Here is a 19,713-nt window from a genome sequence, read left to right as displayed (position 1 = left end):
GTTTTGGAAAAATTGGAAATTGACCCTGAAGATTGGAAGTTCTGAGATAATTGATGCCAGATCAGTATGACAGAAGGAAAAAATGATTTTTTAAATTTATTTTTCTTAACCTGTGACAATAGATTCATAATCACCTCCTACTGATCTTATAAACATTAGTCTTGTTATGAAAACACAGTTAGCTTTTGAATTAAACACTTGGAAAGGTAGCTAGAGACATAAATTTCTGCTTACCTTTTCCCCAGTCCCGCCAAGATAGCACAAAAGAACACAGCCAACACCAAATAACAAACACAAGTGCATATGCACAAATGTGCCCCCTGGCAGACCTGTTTTTTTTTGTTTTTGTTTTTTTGTAGTCTGTTCACAAACAAGTTTCTGAAATTGTGATTAGAGTTGCAAGGGTCTATGACTGTAGCTTTTAATTATATAGCTTACTATCAAGCTTCCTGAGCGGCTGATATATAACAGGAGCTTTTGGGGGGATGGTTTCTAATACTAAGTGACCCCTGAATTATCTTCAACCCATTGCACATTCACTTTTTCTGACTACTGCCTCACAAGGAATTACATCCTGCCCCAACTCCCCTGCTGATATCTTAGAGACCAAAAAGACAATGCTAAGGGAGAAGCTCTATCCATTTCTCTTTGTCTTTTATTCAGAGACTATGACCTGCTGTATCTCAATAGGTTGAAATCCACAGACAGCAGATGGGGTGGTGAAAAAAGTGTTAGATATTTCCCCAGGGCTAATGGAGCCAGAGTCACTTTGCACTGAGCCACCACTGTTCTCAAACTGGGAGATTTTCTTTTTGATCATCTTTCTCTCCTTGGCTCTGCGATTCTGAAACCAGATTTTCACCTGAAACACAAAATGCTTTTGATTTAATTGGGAAACATACTGAATGCAATTTTCAAAGTCATTGCTGATATTGTACATGGACTTTTGCATTTACAAGGCAATTTCACATGCATCACCTCACTTGAGTCTCACGATGACCTTGTGAAGTCTGCCCATTTAACAGGTTAAAAATGCTGACACTCAGAGAGGGTGAGTACCTTTCATGAGATGAAACTGAGCTCAAGTCCAGGGCTACTGACTCTAAATGCAGTGTTATTTGTATTACACCTTACCCACCGCATTTGTTACACAGATGGAAATAAATAATGATAAAATGGCAGATGCTGAAGTGTGGTGATAAAAAGGGAGGGATTTAAATATCAAAGGTGACTATGATCTGTTATTAAAAGAAATTTCCTAAGGTTAATGAAACAGAACTGAGAGAACAGGGATGATGAAATACTGTATCTCTTACGATGATACCAATGCTCCTTCATACATGGTTGAAATGCAAGTTGCTTGGGATAAGGCAATACATGAATGGATTTTACAATTCTAGAATTCTATGGTTTCAGGATTACTCCTAGACTTAAGTGGGGAAAAAATCAGGTAGTTATATAATATCAGAGTCCAGTTAAATGGAAACCATCAACTCTTGCTATGATTTAATCTTCACTGAGTACCCATAGTAAGCTAAATTTGAGGCAGGCAGCATAGTTTTATATGGACCATAAAAATGAAATTTCCCATCCTGAATAACAGTAAATCTCCAGGTAGCAGCATTGGTGTTCAGTTACTGTTGTAGTTTGATATGAACTAGATAATTTTCATGATTTACAAATATATATTCTCTTTACCTATTGGTTTTAGACTTTTGGGGAACCAGATCAAGATTTTGACTTGAATGATCAATTCTATGTGAGTTTTAATCATTATTCATCTCCTATGTTCCCTATTCTTACTTCTACACCTACATAATGCATACCATAGTCAATTTTTTTTATTAAACCCACCCACCAGTAGGATTAATGTAGGCTTTAGGAGAGCTTGGATAATGTCTTGGTCTTGTTTTGCTTCCACTTATGCTTATAGACTTCCCTAAAACTTCAGCCTATTGAATTGACCATGAGACCTGTTGGATGTATGTCTGGTATACCTGTCTCTCAGAAAGACCCAGGTTGACTGCCAGCTCTGATTTTCTCCGAATGGTGATGTATTTATTGCAGTGGAATTCCTTCTCCAGCTCCAACCTTTGATGATCAGTGTAAACCACACGATACTTTTCTTTTGTCCTGGTTTTCCCTGTTAGGGGAGAAAGCATTGTATTCAATCTTATTTTACTTCTTTGGAGATTATTTCGTTTGAAAGAAGCAAGGGGTCACTGTCCCCACTGTCATCTGTTTTCATATATAAAATAAATACATTTATGAACCAAATATGTCATATGTTTACATCTCCATTAAGTACTTGATCATCTGCCATTGCTATATATATATACGTTTCTGTTTGTATATCCTTTGTATATATAAAACCTCTCATCTATCCTTTTAAATAATGCAGTACATGTCTTACCCCCATTTGCACACAAGTTGCCTGAGGCTCAGTGTAGGTTAGAAAGTGACTGTGCTAGAACTGAGTGGCAAGGACCCAAACACAGTCCCCATCCCAGACCATTGTGCTAAATATCATTCCCAATTTAAACATGCCAGGATGAATAAAAATGATCCAAGTGTGGCAAGCCATTCTGTGTTCCTGATATGATTAGTTTCATGCATTCACTAGAGAGAATTTAGTTTGGATAGTAAGTAAAAAAGAAAATATTTATTATCATTTAGATTCTGTTCTAGGATAGCCCTTATTACCTATTAAGAGAAAAGTTCAGTGTTGGTTTTTTTTTGGGGGGTGAGGGAAGTCTTCATTCCCAAGCAGATAGTGAATGGAAGAAAGAGGAAATGTTGACTTAAGTAGAATAAAATGAGTATTCTAGGATTCTTTGCAGGGATATACAAACATGTGCTTTTGTTATAACATTTAACTAAATTTTCATGACCTCCTTCAAATAGAGTTTTATTTCTCCTTTCAAATTTTCCAAAAATGATGGGAGTTTTCTTTTTCATTTCCTTTCAATTTTTGTAACCCCCTCCAGGATCTCCCTCCTTTCCTCTATGACTTTTAGCAAACTCCTTCTGATCCTCCCTAGTTGTTTTTGATGTGAGGTTTTGGGCAGTGATCTGTAGGACAAAGGTTTCTTTAAAGTGGGTCCCTAAACTCCATTGAGGTGTTAAGATTCAGCAAGGCCAAACAAAGGAGCTCCATAGAATCAGATCCCATCCTGAACCCTCTTCACATTCAGGAACACCAGCCAATTGGCTTGGAATTTACAAGCCCTAAACAAATGTCAGACACCCTTTTATCTCCTGGAAAGAAGAAAAAAAGACCTGAACGGAGAAACAAATTCTAAATAAGTGGTATGTTTTAGGATTAAACTAAATGGCTGAGTAACTCATGGACTAATGAACTAAACAAATCTTTCCCCCTTGAAAATGAAAAATGATGAGCCCCAGTCAGTGAAATACCTCAAAGGCCTAAACTTTGAGCTGGATTTCTGAATCCACACAGACTCAGGAAACCAGGGGTCTGGAATTTGGTATGTTCCAATAGCAGAATGTATATTTGAGGCCACAATTAAAACTTTGAAGTTTAATTTATTTCCAGAACCTCAGATCTTAAGATAGAATTATATTTTCGAAGAGATGGTTTCCAATCCCAAAGTGGCTAAATGATTAAATTCTAGCATGAGGGGGAAGTTAAAATTCAACTTGTATGTGTCTATGTTTTCCATTCTTTGGTAATCAGTAACTATAACCAGACTTCAAGAACTCAGGAAGGTTGCAGTTCTCCCCCACCCCCATTGGTCATAAATTCCCCTCTTGCAGTTTCTTCTGAGGACAATAAAGTCAAGACCAGGCCTCTTTATTTGCCATGGAAATCCTCACCCTTTCCGGCAATATAACCCCTGAAGAAAGGAGGGATAAGGAAGAGCCAACTGCATATCAAAGGCATGCGAAGTGTTAAAAAGGATCTGTTGCCCCAAATCTGACAGATAAGACCTCAAACCTCAAGAAGACATAGCTCAGAGGAAAATATTGACTGCACAATCTGCGAAGCACCTATTTCCTGGTGTCCTCTTGCATCCCTTTTACCACCATCTCCATGTTCCTCTCAACTCCTGTCTCTTCCCCTTAAATGGGTTAAACAGGATTTGGACATTTTCTTAATAGAGCATAATTCATACCCTCATACCAAAGGACCAACAAAGAATGAGGTGTACTATGACAGAACATTTTCTTCTAGAGTCTATGACTTTTTTGAGTGTAAAGGATTTCCTTCACTGGAGATATTGTGAGTTAATTTAGGAAAGTTGCGAAGTATAAGATGTATCAAAGGGTTGCTTCCATTCCTTGGTAGCAGAGATTTTATTGCCTCACCTTACCCCCTGCAAAGACTCAGACAAATCTCTGTAGTTCAGGAGACACTATCTCCACAGAGTTTTCAAGCAAATGTTATCATAGATGATGACTTATTACCACCCTTAATGTGCTCTTTTGACTGACTGGCTGTGAAAATGCTGTTAGGCAGAAAAGCATCCTCCAGTCATGATGCTGATGATGGTGAGGGTGAAGATGATGAAAACCAGTTTCCTTGCAAGTGAACTCATCAGGATGACTTTCCATCTCATTAGTCATCCATCTAATGACTTTCCATCTTTCATTATCTTATGGGAATACTTTGCTTCTTTTAGCTAAAACTATACTTAAATTCATTTTTAAAAATGTCCAACAAAACAATCAAAACCAAGGAAGACAACAATAAACTTCAAGAATTATTAAGCAACTGATTTTATGAAGGGTCCTAATTGAATAAAACCTTTTAAGTGTAACTTCCTCAGTGTTTTGTTCAGTGTTTTAATAGAGCTATTCAAAATCATTTCCTTCTTTCATATCCTTTCTTACTCCTAACCAGAAAGCCTCTCTCCAGCTCTGCTTAGGTTACTGCCACGCCAGTACTTATCCAGGGTGACAACTTTGTGTAAAATAAAGAGATGAAAAAATAATTCCTAGTTGTAACACACCGACAGTGTTTACAATATGAAAATTCTTTTCAAATAAACTTTCTGTCAATTTTCTGTTTTACACAATCTTTAAAGTGAGAAGCGTACTGTAACAGACCACTTAGAGAACAAAGTGGAGATAAAAACATCCCACTCTTGATTTAATCACCTAGAGAACAGTCGTTTATTTTGTATGTCAGTCCCTTTCTCTCAGTAGAAATCAAATGTGATAATGGTCATTATAAAACGATTTCTGATTGTATCCTGGTACGTGCATTTTTTCTTTCTTGAGCTTAAGGCTGTTTAAAACATTCTTCAGTAATGGAAAGAGCTTTCGCTTGATTACCTTAATCAGGGAGGGGTTACTTCCATTTTGTAGTTCATCTATTTTCTTCTCAGCCATAAGCCAAGTGTTGTCCCACAATACTACAGAGTAAAGTAGAAAATTGAGAAGGATCTGACTCATTCATTCATTTAGCAAGTATTTACTTAACACCCATTAAGTACTAAGTATACAAATGGGTGCATTTTGGTCCTCAGTGGTCCAGTGAAGTGATCAGCTGAATTTTTTTTCCTACGGTGCTCATAACCTGAGATACAAGAAAGGACTTCAGTGGATCCATGAGTATCTAAATATTATTTTAAGAAATGACATGTGTGTGTGCATGTGCAGGTGTGTTTTGTGTATTTTTCTGGGAGGGAGGGATCATACTTTTCATCATATTCTTAAATTATTGTTAAATATATACTTTGAGCTGTAAGAATATAGCAAAGGGATAATTTTAATTTATAAGATATTATAATGCAACAAAGATTGCATTTAATAAAGCCTCATCTATAGAATAGCTGCCAGGAGTCAAAGGGGTTCCAACATCATTCAATTTTAAATTCTCAAAGAAGTTGGAGAGAAAATCTTATGAAGGTGGCATAATGGTTGGACTGAAGTCTTATGATGATGATGCCACAGTTTCCTTTGTAAACATCTCCTGGCACTAGAATGACCCAAGAGAGAGGCTCAGCTTATAAAAGCAAATACAAGCAGAAGAGTTTCAAGCAGAGATACTGGCCATATTTTCTCTCATAAACAGAAATTTCATGCCTCAAGATATATTTTTCCTAATTCCCCTCCCTCCAATTTTTCTCTCTTTCAAACAATGCACTAATTTGACTTTTCTAAAGTGTCAAGACATAATCCTGGACTGGGAGCAGCTACTTATCTGGCTTTTACTGATGGGTAGAGTTTAGTGAATGGATGTTAATTACAACTCTAAGATTAGATGTCATAACAGCCAGGGGAGTACCCTGCCATAACTTCATTTTCCATTCTATATAGCAAGCCAACTCACCCATATTTCAAAAAACAATGCAGATTTACATCCAAACACTTTAAAGCCAAGTACTTAAATATTTTTACTTTAAATTTGAGGTTGTTGCTCTGGTAATGTCCTAATACACAGGAACTGCCTCCTCCAGTCTGAGTTTTCTTAATGGTGAAAGCTGGATCCTTCTCACCCTCTTGCCTTTGCTTTTAACAGCAAGGAGAAAAATGCAGAACTGTGAACAGGAGCATAATCGTCTGTGAACAAATGCTACTGAATGCCATTTCTTCCCCAAAGGAATGAAAATGATAGTCAAATTTTGCTAATTTTCTCTGATGACAGAGAGCAATGGGTTGGAATAATAATGTGATGAAAGAATACAGCTGATGTCCCCACCTCCCCTCTGCCCCTGGCCAAGATTAAAGCAGAGAGCCCTGGCCCCTGACTCTCAGCAGCCACCCACTGGCTTGCTGGTAGGAGAGTTGGTCAAAGTTAGGCTGGGATCTCTGGACCTTTCTACTTGGCATAACAGACATGCATTTTAACCCGGGAACCCGGGAAACCTGCTGCTTGGACAGGGATGAGGAATTTAACCAAGTGTCAGTGCTGGAGCTGACAGGCCTCCTGCCCAGCAGAGGTTATCGGTGAGTAGCTTATTGTGTCTCAACACTTCCGTGAGAAAAGAGCATCGCAAGAAGGCAAGAAGGCAATGGAGTTGAGTCCAGTTGGCCTTTGCCAATTTGGTGGGACCCTCACTGGCGGCCGGGGAACGAACCGGCGCTGCAGAGGCTGCGGGCAGCTTCGCAGTCCAGCGCTCAACCGCTGCGCCACCAGGGGAGGCCCTGCCTTTGCCAATTTGGATGAAGGAAACTGGAGCTTCTTTGTGAGGGCAGCGATGAGGCTTCTTTGCCATCCGGGCCTTCATGGCAAACCTGGAGGCTGGGCTGCCGGTCCAGCACCGTGAACCTAAGTAGCGCGTTGCCACCTTCGGGAAGCGAGCTGACCCTCCCGCCCGGATGGGGAAGAGCTGCAGTGGAAGGGGGCAAACGGTGGTGACTGAGCATCCCGGCACCCCGGTTGTCCGACTCTCCACATCAGTTTTCCCCATGCATCTGTTTTCCCATCTGGGAGGCTACAGGGTTGGATCCCGAGTCCAGTGGCCCGACATGCTCACTGTCCTCTAGCTTGCACCCTTGACTGACTGGGGAATGGCAAAAACACCCCTAGTGTTGGTTTAGTTCCGTGCGCCACACGCACTGCGGACTTTGAGCAGATGGAGTCACCGAAGGACCCGGGGCCCCGGGCCGCCAGCTAGGCAGTGGCCTTCTCAGCTACGCTGTCTGGGGCGAGGCCTGAGGAGTAGGGGCGCGGGCAGGTGAAAAGCTGAAAAGAAGAGAAGGCGTGAGGGCACTGGGACAGATCACTCACCGGTCACTTGCAAGGTCTTGCGCATCCACGCGTATGGGCTGTGGCGGCTTCTGCTGGGGGAGTGGGCGTCGGCGGCGCAGGCGTCGACGGGGAACAGTGACCCACCTGTTGGAGGTGCCAGGCTGCCCCCACCATTTCCACCGCCCGCGGGGCCCACGTTGCCGCATTCGGGGGAGCCAAAAGCGGCTGGACTGGAGGCCACGTCGTGCAGGGGCACCGTGCCCATGGTACAGGACGGCCCCGGGTACGCACCCCAGTCTTCCCGAGGCGGACTATAGGGCGAGCCCCAGGCCCCCAACGACGGTCCGTGAGGCTCCAGGCAGGGCGTGTGGGGGTACCCCATGTAGTGTGCATAAGCTGGGGCCGCCGCGAGGTTGGAGACTGGTAGTGAACTCCCACCACATCCAGTGCCGCCAGCCCCGGCGGTGTCGTCCCCCGCGGGGTTCCTGAGAGTGCTCGGGTACATGCCCGCTTCTTTTTCCGAAAGGCAGTTTCCGTACATGGTGGTTTGGTTACGAGGAAGGTGCTCCCTAAGCCATGTTGAGGTCTCTGGAAGGCCCCGGCCCTACTTTGAGAAGCAGCAGGGAATCAGTAGGTCTGTCGGTGGCTGTGCAGCGAGCACCTCTGCGCCCCCAGACTACTCCATCCCGCGTTTCCTACCCGGACGGTTTCCAGGTGACTGGTGTCCCGGTAGAGATGGGCCACCAATGGTTGGGTTGATGTAAAGGGGCTTCGGGCTTTTACATAACATTTGCATTCAAATGATGGGCCATTTCACTTTCACAGGGACTTGTTTCTCTCTCTTCCTTCCTCTCCCTCTCTCTTCCTCTCTCCCTCTCCCTCCCCTCCTGGGACTTTCTGTCTCATCTTTCCCTCTTTTGTCTATCTGGTCCGTAGCACTGGTCTTTGAGAGGCAGGAGCTGTTCCGGGGGTTTCTGATCAGCTCTCTCCAAAGCAGCATGGAGGGCCAGGCCCTGCTCTGTGGGATTCGGGCCTCATTCAGGGGCCTCCTCCCTTTCTTGATGTTCTTAGGCCCAGCCTGCAGCTATGGTATCCCCTTCGGTCACATTTGTTGGCAGGGGTGCTTGATGTGGCATTAGCCCATGCTACCACTGAAAGGACTTTCTGTTCTTATTTCCCCCTTCCCCCAGGAGGACGGCTTTGGCTGTAAGGACAGAGATTCATTTCATAGCTATATAGTGACTGCCTACTGTGTGTCAGGCACTGTTGTAGGCTCTGGGAATATAGAGCACTGAGCAAGAGTCAAACATTCCTGCTCTGCATATGTAAGGTGGTACATTCCAGTGGATGGCAGGCCAGATGAATTGGATGTTTTACAAATAAGTACAAATTAAAGAAAGATGAAGAGAGTAGGGTAGGAAAAAGGAAAAGAAAGAGGAAGAAGAGCCATATGGGTAGTTGGGCTTATTTCCATGGGAGGTCACTCCTCTCAGATGTTTCTTTCAGTTTCATACATGGCTTCTGCCTCAGAGTCAGTGCTCCAGAGGGCCCAAATCCTGCAGTCTCAAATCCAGGGCAGTTGCAGCTCACAACTTTCTTTTGTACCTGGGGAGATTTCCTTTGCAAAGCTCTCATTGTTGAAAACAACTTGGGCTTACTATAGATACTCATGAGTTCAAGATTTTGCTTCAAGAAACCACATCTCCAATCTGTGATCACAAAGCCAATCTGTGTTCCTTTCAAGCTCCACCCTGCCTCACCCCCAAACTTACCACAGCCAGGCTGTGCTCCTATTCAAAGACAGTTCCTTCATGAAGTCCAACCCAACTTGGGACCCTCACTAACTAATTTCCTCTTCGGTTTTGGGAATATTACTTCACCTCTGGGAATTTCAGGATTTCCCCTGTGTGAAATAGGTGTGCTGTATTGCAAAGCAGGATTTACTGAGATAATGTATGCAAACTGCTTAACGTAGTGCTTGGTATACAGTATGGAACCATTGTATTTATAAATTCACTCAACAAATATTTATTGAGTTCTAGGTGCTGTTATAGGCATGGAAACATCAATAGTGAGGAGACAAAGCTCCTCACTTTATTTTTATTTTTTAATGAAAATATTTCAAATTTAATGATAATAAAAATACAGTATAACAAATTTGCAATATGTAACTGAAGTAATATGGGGGATTTAGAGTTTTAAATATTTTTAAAATTTAATTTAAATTTATTTTAAAACATTTTCTCACATTATTGTTCATTTTTGTACAATATTTGATTTCTCCTCTCAGATGTAGTCCCCATAAAATTCCTACCACCAAGTTACCTGTGAACCATCACCTTACTCACGTGTGCCCTTCCCTCCTCTGTTTTTTTTTTTTTAAAGATTTATTTATTTATTTATACAAGAACCAGGATACAGGCCAGATGTGTGGGAGGGTGAGAGGATTCACCAGAGACAGAGCGGGGAACAGAACAGGCAGACTGACGAAATACACTGTTGAGAGGAGCAGCAGGTGAGACAGGGGAGGTCTGCTGCACCATGTGGGACCCTCACCAGGCGGCTGGCCAGGATTGAACCGGCACTGCAGAGGCTGTGGACAGCTTCACAGCACGGAGCTCAACCACCTGCGCCACCAGGGGAGGCCCCCCTTCTCTGTTTTGACCCCTCTCCCACCCTCTGCCCCACTGTATGCCTTGGATCTATGGTCAGTTCCAAGTTTTGTCTTGTTCCTGACCCTTTGTTCAGTTTCCCTATATTCCACCTATAAGTGAAACCATCCTATAATTTTCTTTCTCCTTTTGACTTATATCACTGAGCATAATCCTTTCCAGTTCCATCCATGTTGCTGCAAATGGCATGAGTTGATCTTTTTTGATTGCTGAGTAGTATTCCATTGCATGTACATACCACATCTCCTTGATCCAGTCATCTGTTTTGGACATTTAGGTTGTTTTCATATCTTGGCTATTGTAAATAGTGCAGCAATACACATAGGAGTGCAGGTTTCCTTTCAAATTAGAGGTTTTTTTTTTTTAAAGATTTATTTATTTATGCATACAAGAACTGGGGTACAGGTCAGAGATGCAGGGGTGAGAGGATTCACCAGAGACAGAGTGGAGAACAGAACAGGCAGATTGACCTAAGTACACTGCTGAGGGGAGTAGAGGGCGAGTCAGGAGAGGTCTACTCTGCCATGTGGGTTGCTCCCTGGCCGGCCGGGGATCGAACCCCTGCTGCAGAGGCTGCAGATTGCTTCATAGTGCAGTGCTAAACCCCTTGCGCCACCAGGGAGGCCCCAAATTAGAGTTTTTTTTGTGTCCATTGGGTAGATTCCTAGGAATAGAATCGCTGGATGATACGGTTGATCCATTTTTAGTAATTTGAGGATCCTCCACACAACTTTCCATAGTGACTGGACCAGTTTGCATTTCCACCATCAGTGTAAGAGGGTTCCTTTTTCTCCACATCTTCACCAGCATTTGTTCTTGCCAGTTTTTTATTATGGGACATTCTCATCAGTGTGAGTTGGTATTTCATTGTGATTTTGATTTGCATTTCCCTGATAATAAGTTATGTTGAGCATTTTTTCATAGACCTGTTGGCCAGTTGAGTTTCTTCTTTGGAGAAGTGTCTTTTCAGCTCTTCTGCCCATATTTTGACTGAGGTGTTTGATTTGTTTTGTTGAGTTGTGTAAACTCTTTGTAGATCTTTGATATCAGTTCCTTACTAGTGTGTGGAGTGCAGATATTTCCTCCCATTCAGTAGGGTGTCTCTTCGTTTTGGTTACTGTCTCTTTTGGTGTACAGAAGATATTTTAGTTTGGTGTAGCCCCAGCTGTTTATCTTTTCCTTCACTTTCTTTACTTCTGGAGATGAGTCCTCAAAGAGGTTTCTGAGATGTATGTCATGGAGTGTTTTACCTATGTTTTCTTCTATATATTTTATGGTTTCAGGCCTTACATTCAAGTCTTTTATCCATTTTGAGTTGGTTTTGTGTGTGGTGTGAGATAGTAGTCCAGCTTCATTCTTTTGCATGTGGCTGTCCTGTTTTCCCAACACTATTTATTGAAGAGACTGTCCTTGCTCCAGAGTATGTTCTTTGCTCCTTTGTCATAGAGCAGTTGACCATATATGTATGGCTTTATTTCTGGGTTTTCAATTCTATTCCATTGGTCTGTGTATCTGTTTTTGTTCTAGTACCATGCTGTTTTAATTATTATTTATTATTATTTAATAAATAATATTATTTAATTATTATTATCATTTAATATTATTTAATTATTATCATTTAATTATTATTTAATTATTATTCTGGAGAGGAGAGATTCTAATAAATAAATTTTATGGTATGTTGGATGGTAATAATCAAAGGTATTAAGAAAAAGGAATAGAAATGACATGATCTCATTTAATCATCACAACAGCCCCATGACTTATTTATTATTATTTCTTTTTTAGAGGTGACCTGAGGCTCAGAGAGATAGTATGACTATTTAAAATAACTACTAGTGTTTAGTAATGCTAAGTCCCCATCCTAGGTCATCCTGACTGCAAAATTCATGTCACTAAATTGAAAACAGTCTAAATGTGCAAACTGGGGATTTAGGCCCGGAGCCTGGTGTCTATTTTCTTTCTCTGCTTAGGCTCTGAGGTCTGGCATTCAAGGCTCTTCATGACATGGACCCATTATTTTCTTTCACCTATTATATCCTGAATTAAAAAAAATATGTTAATATGAAAGCACATGGAAGACCTTTAAAAGTGGCTACCCACTATTATCATTTTACCTATGAGGCAGCTGAGGGCTTGAGAAGGGAATCTCTTCTTTAAGGAAGTGAGTTACAGACCTGAGATTCAAACTCAGATATGTTAACTCCCGATCAATACTTGCACAAAAATATTTGTCTTTGCTTATGCAATAACCTCTGTCTACACCATGTTTCTTCATAAATATTATTCAAATTCTCCCTATTCTTTAAGCTTTGCTCAAATGCCCCCTCATCCCAAAGTCTTACATGTTGCTGTGTCTCTCAGAAAGCACTCTTTCTCTTTTCTGAAACTTGTTATCAACTCCTCTCCCTCACCGGCTAGCTAATACTGCTTTTGTCCACCTTAAAGTCATTTGGGGTCTTAGAGTCATTTGGAATTTGAACACCTTAAGAGGTTTGAGCCCAGCAAAGTGCAGTGTCATGCATATGGGAGAGCCCCAGGAAATATTATGCTGGAATTTAGAGACACATTGGCCAAAAGGGACTTCTGTTAGATATGCATCTGCACTGCCCACCTTGGGGTTGTCCCCCAGGGTCCAGGTTGCTTGTATAGCTCATGGGCGATACTGAATGTGAGATTGCTTTGTAAACAGTGATGTAGAGATCCGGGTAAGTCTTTAGAAGGGTCACATTGTATGACAACGTTTGACTTCAGTTGTCAAACATTGCACTCTTGCTACTGTGGGATGGAGACGAGGAATGCACATTGTCCTTTTTATAGATACGGGAACTGAAACTGACAGTAAGGCAGGAACTTACCTGAGGTGCCATACTAGTAAATGATCTGTGCAACTTGGATTTAAGTCCAAGTATAACTGACTGAGGAAGCCTACAAAGCACTCTACCTGTCTCAGCACCAGTTTCTAACAGGAAAATGGGACTGATACTAGATATCAGTCTAACGTGTTGGGTAGATTCGGTGTACCAGTCGTGTGCTCAACAAATGATCACTATCATTGTCATCCACAGAGTGACTGGTACTTCCACAGGGCATGGGCTTACTGTGCTCCCCCTGGCCCACATCCATGCATAACAGTCACTGAGAGATTAGGGAGAAGGCTCAGATAAAATTGGACAACCCTGCCTGTGGTCTTGTCATTCAAGTTTTGCACTCTGGACTGTGAAAACAGCCTTCCTCTACCCAACCACTCCCATATCCCTCCTTGAGCACCTTGGAGTCTTAGAGTCACCTGCAGGACAGAAGTCTTCTACCCTTTCCGTTAATCTTTGACATTCAGATGGGCTTTCATATGTCTAGGACCCAATAACCTGGAAAATGAATACACCAGCCTCTGGGCCTGTCCCATCAAGGTATGTGTGGAGAAAGATTAGGATTCTTTCATGCACATATGGGTAGTTAGGGCAACTACCAGTTGGGGTGAATAAGGGCCTGGTCTCTGAACCTACCCTGCTCCCATGGCCAGCTGCCCAGTTCTGGTTAGGCGAGAAGGAGGAATGAGGACGTTCTAGGACTTAGATGGAGGCCAAAAGACAACATAGTGGGAAACGGATTTCTTGGCTGTCAAAGGGCATCCTTGACCCTGGGAAAGAGAAGGTATGGGCAAAGGCAAACAGGAACAGTGAGTAATGGCAAGATCCCAAACTTCAGATGAATGGGTCAGGGTGGAGGGCAGGGAAAGGAGAGAAAGAAGAGAGAGGAGGAAGGCAGAGATACCAACCAAGAATGATGAGACTATAAACCTAACACTCTAGTATTAGGGGAGTCCCATACTGAGTTTGAGAGCATAGGGTAGGCTGATTCTTTGAAAGAAAAAAAGAAACACAAGCTCAGTTCACAGAGTACTTACTCTAGGCCAGAACTGGCACAGTCCTTGCTGGTATGAACTCCCTTTAGGTTCACTACAATCAAAGGGGGTAGATGGTATAAGTCCTGCTTTGTAGTGGTGGGGAATGGAGGTAAGAATGGAGACTAAGTGAGGTTTAGTAATTGGCCCCAGGTCAAACATCCAGTAAGTGGTATTCTGAGACCACTGTTAGCTCATTTTCCAGTTTGACCACAGTATCGATGCAGGGCCTGGGGAATCATGATTTATAGGATAAGGACCCAGTTTATTAGGCCTATATTTACTGAACACAGGACAAAAGGGACCGAACTGTAATGGGAGAGATTGATACAGTTCTGAAGAAGAACATGACCACCGTAATTGCCAGGAAGCACTGGGGTGAGTTGCTTTTTTAGAAGTCTAGGCGGGACCTCCCTGGTACTGCAAGGGGTTAAGCACAGCACTGTGAAGCTATCTGCAGCCTCTGCAGCATGAGTTTCATCTCCGACGCCCAGGGAGCTACCCACATGGCACAGCAGACCTCTCCTGCCTGGCCCGCTGCTCCCCTCAGCAGTGTATTTCAGTAGATCTGCCTGTTCTGCTCCCCACTCTTTCTGGTGAATTCTCTCATCCCTTGCACCTCTGGCTTACACCCCAGTTCTTGTATGCATAAAGAAATAAAAATCTTTAAAAAAAAAAAGAAGTCTAAGTGGTACTCTGCGAGGAATTGTTTCAGAACAGTTTGACTTTGAAGCCAAAACAGTCAAATTGGTACTGACATTTGATTTTGTAATGAGCATTTTACTTTAAAGACATATTTTATTTATGCGTAGAAGAACGGGGGTGTAAGCCAGAGGTGTAGAGGGTAAGAGGATTCACCAGATACAGAGTGGGAAGCAGAACAGGCAGACTGACTGAAGTACACTGCTGAGGGGAGCAGCGAGCAAGTCAGGAGAGGTCTGCTGCACCATATGTGGGTTAGACTGACCTCAGGCAGGCAGGCTGTAATGGTGATAGCACTGAGACCTAACCCCCAGGCCACCAGGGAGGCCCCTCATTCCAGTTTCTTTATTCTTTCTCTTTGAAATCACCTTTCATGTCACCTCATTTTACTGGTTTTTTTTCTTTGGCTTGTTCCCTCACTGGAAAATTTCTACATTGCACCTTCATTCTCTCCTAAACACCCAAACTTCATTATCCTTCACCTAATCCAGAGCGAAAAACATCCGCGAAACTTTCATTTAGGATTGACAAACTGTGACCCTTGGGCCAAATTCAGTCCTCAAACTCTCTTATTAAGGACTGCAAGCTAAGACTGGCATATGTATGTGTATGTACCCACCTATACACATATAAATTATCTAACAAAATTTATTTTTACAACAGTTTTAGGTTCATAGCAAAATTGGAAGTACAAAGAATTCCCATTTACCTCATGTCCCCTCACACCCACAACCTTATCCACTATTGACAAATCTTACCACCCCGTCAGAATGATAAATTTGTTATAATCAATAAATCTGCTTTCACTTATCACTATCATTTAAGTCTATAGTTTATATTACATTGAAGTTCATTCTTTTGTGAAAGTTATTGCATAGTATTATTTTTTTTATAATTTTGTTTTTTGAGGTAACAAGCTTAAAACATTATAAGTTTGTACTGTAAAGTTCCTTATATCAGCAACTGTATATATCACACCATGTCCGCCACTAAATGTCCAGTCATTATTTGACACCAATCAATTGGCCCCCTCTATCTGCTGCTCCACCCTTCTGTCTTCTGGTAATCACTATTCTGTTGTTAGTCAATGGGTTTGTTTTTGTTTTGTTTGCTTGCCTGTTTGATTTTTTCTTTTATATTCCACAAATGAGTGAAATCACATGATATTTGTTTTTTTCTCCTGACTTATTTTGCTTAACATAATCCCCTCAAGGTCCATCAATATTGTCACAAATCACAGAATTTCATCTTTGTTTATGACAAAGTAGTGTTCCACATCTGCTTTATCCATGCATCCATCATTGTGCACTTGGGGTTATTTCCATATCCTGGTTTTGATGAATAATGCTGCAATGAACATAGGGGTGCATATGTCTTTTTGAGTTAGTGTTTTCATATTCTTTGGGAAAATACCCAGAAGTGGAATTACTGGATCATATGGCAGTTCTATTTTTAATTTTTTGAGTAACTTCCCTATGTTATCCATAGTGGTATCACCGATTCATTCTCACCAACAGTACATGAGGCTTCACAATTCAAGGTACCAGCCTGTCACCCAAGCCCACAGCTTCCTGGCCACTTTGCTTAAGTCAGAGTCTCAGGGAAAAGACACACCCAGCAAAACTTGCTGAGAACAGAACTAGAATGCAACTAAGGGTCAGTCTGGGGCTCCTGGTAGAGCACTGACGATGGTTTGACTTGGTCAGCCTTGGGAAGACCATGATTTCAGAGCCAGCCTTCAGCTCAAGCAGCTGCAGCACTGAGGGAATCTAGTACCTTTGGAAATGTATTGCAGCAACCTCCACATCCCTCACATACCTAGCCCAAAGCCTTTAGGCTGTGTTCTTGGATCACAACATCATTCTGGCTCATCAGCTCCAGTCATCTCAATTGGTTTCAACCAATACAACAACAAAAAGCAGAGAATTTAAGACCAACACCCTTGACCTGCAATTCTAAAGCAATACCATCACGGCTGGCCTGAGAAGGAAAGTAGTATAACTAAATCCATAGAGATAATCACTGAACATCAAACAGAATGAGGAGGCAGAATAATTAACTCCAATTATAGATCACACACACACAAATAAAACCTTGGGGAAAGTCCCTGATACAAACTATTAGAAGAATCCTTCAGAGCAACAGTTTTAATGATATTTATTGAATTAGGAGAAGAATAGATGAACAAAACAAGAAGAACAGAGAAAAAAATGAAAAGATGCCAAACATAAATAACAAAAATTAAGAATGCAGTTTGTATTATGCAGTTAAATTTAAAAATACAACAGGGGGCCTCAACAACAGACTCAATGAGCAAGATGAAACACAGGGTATTAGAAATTATCCAAAAGACCAGGAAAAAGAGAAAAATTAAAATGAGGACAACATAAGAGACTACGGAACATCATCAAGAGTGACATCATATTATAACACAGAAGGAGAGGATGGAACGTCCCTAGACTGGTGAAGGAAATGGATATACAGATCCAGGAAGCTCAAGGAATTGTGAGCAAAACAAATCCAAACAGATGCATACAAGGACACAATATAATTAAAACGGCAAAAATTAAAGCTAGAGAGAGATTCATAAAAGCTTCCAGTGAAAAGCAAAGATTACCATATAAGGAAACACCTATAAGACTTCAACAGATTTCTCAGTAGAAACCTTATGAGACAAAGGGAATGGTATGATGTTTTCAACATACAGAAAGGAACAGATCTCCAGCTAAGAGCCCTCTGCACAGCTAGGCTAGGCTAACCTTCAGAATTGAGAGTGATAAAGAACTTTCCAGATAAAGAACATTTGATAACATTCATCTCCTCTAAGCCTGTCTTGCAAGAATTTTCAAAGGGACTTCTGTATTAAAAGATGTCTCACTTAGAAGCAACAAGACTCGCACAACAAAATATGTTGGGGAAGGAGGAGGGTAAAAATGGGGCCTAGTATAAGGATCTCAAGTGTACTTGCTATTGATTTATAAGGTAACCAGCCCCAAGCCTGGATCTGCTGCTTTAGGGTGAGATTCCAGCAAACTATCCCCATACTCAGTACCCAACCAGCTGACCTGGTGACCAGCCCCAAGCCCAGATATGCTGCTTTGGGGTGAGGTATCAGCAACCTGCCCCTGGCCCACAACAATCCAGCTGCCCCCCAAACTTGTCCAAAGGCCAAAAGAGCTTTTGGAGGAGATCCTAGCACCAACCCAGATGCAATGAGGCCTGAGCTGATGTTCCCACCATCTGGTAAATGCTCATAATGGTGTGAGAGGAGGACCCCCACACAAAAGAAGACCCAACTACAGCAGGGCAAAATTGAAAGCAAAAAATGGGGAGACAGAAAAATAAAGTGACCAAGCAAGTCCTCAGGAGAAAAATACACCTAAGAGAGAAATCAAAGAAAACTATAAAACACTGTTAAAAGAAATAGAAGAAGACACAAAGAAATAGAAAGACATCCCTTGCTCATGGATTGGAAGAATTAACATTATCAAAATGGCTATCCTACCAAAAGCAATATACAGATTCAATGCTATTCCAATAAAAATTTCAATGAAATTCTACAAAGAAATAGAACAATTATTGATGAAATTCACATGGAATCACCAAAAACCCCAAATAGCCAAAGCTCTTCTGAAAAAAAAAAAAAAAAAAAAAAGGGAATGGAGGCATCACACTCCCAGACTTCAAACTATACTACAAAGCCATAATCATCAAAACTGCATGGTATTGGAACAAGAACAGACACACAGACCAATGGAATCAAATAGAAAATCCAGAAATAAACCCACAGATTTATGGTCAACTAATCTTTGACAAAGGAGCAAAGACTATGCACTGGAGTGAAGAAAGTTTGTTCAATAAATGGTGCTGGGAAAACTGGGTCACTACATGCAAAAGAATGAAGCTTGACTACTAACTCACACCATGCACAAAAACCAACTCAAAATGGATTAAAGAACTAGACATAAGACCTGAAACCATAAAATACATAGAAGGAAATATAGGTGGAACACCACATGACATGCACATCAGAGACATCTTTACAGACACATCACCCAAAGCAGTGATAGTGAAGGCAAAGATAAACAGCTGGGGCTACATCAAATTAAAGAGCTTCTGCACAGCAAAAGAGACAGTAACCAAAACAAAGAGAAACCCCACCAACTGGGAGAACATTTTTGCACACAACACTACTGATAAAGGACTGATCACAAAAATCTACAAAGAGCTGATGAGACTCAACAGAAACAAATAAAATAATCCAGTGAAAAAATGGGCAGAAGAGCTAAAAAGAAACTTCTCTAAAGAGGAAATGCAAATGGCCAAGAGGCATATGAAAAAATGTTCAACATCACTTGTAATCAGGGAAATGCAAATCAAAACTACCATGAGATACCATCTTACACCAGTGAGAATGGCACATATTAAAAACACTAGCAACAACAAATGTTGGCGAGGATGTGGAAAAAAAGGAACTCTCCTGCACACTGCTGGGAGTGCAAACTGGTCCAACCACTATGGAGAGTTGTGTGGAGATTTCTTGACCTACTAAACATAGAGCTTCCATATGATCCAGCAATTCCACTCCTAGGTATTTACCCAAAGTACACAGAAACATCAATTCCAAAGAGCACCTGCACCCCTATGTTTATAGCAACACTATTTACAATAGCTAAGCTATGGGAACAACCCCAATGCCCAAAAATAGATGACTGGATCAAGAAGATGTGGTACATATACTCAATGGAATATTACTCAGCAATCAAAAAAGATGA

At 41.5% G+C, this 19,713-nt stretch overlaps 1 protein-coding gene across 1 annotated transcript; it reads right to left on the bottom strand.

The window, feature by feature from the left end:
- Positions 1 to 655: 655 nt before the first annotated feature.
- Positions 656 to 8,201, bottom strand: CDX4 (caudal type homeobox 4; the record flags this gene model as incomplete). Its single annotated transcript, XM_084258431.1, has 3 exons — positions 656 to 862; positions 1,998 to 2,143; positions 7,700 to 8,201. The coding sequence occupies 3 exons, from the start codon at positions 8,199 to 8,201 to the stop codon at positions 656 to 658; spliced, it is 855 nt and encodes a 284-aa protein (XP_084114557.1).
- Positions 8,202 to 19,713: the final 11,512 nt, after the last annotated feature.

This window comes from Talpa europaea (assembly GCF_964194135.1).
Source record: "Talpa europaea genome assembly, chromosome: X".
NCBI lineage: Eukaryota > Metazoa > Chordata > Mammalia > Eulipotyphla > Talpidae > Talpa > Talpa europaea.
The sequence above is the reverse complement of the archived record's forward strand: the minus strand, read 5'-3'. Positions and strand labels throughout refer to the sequence as shown.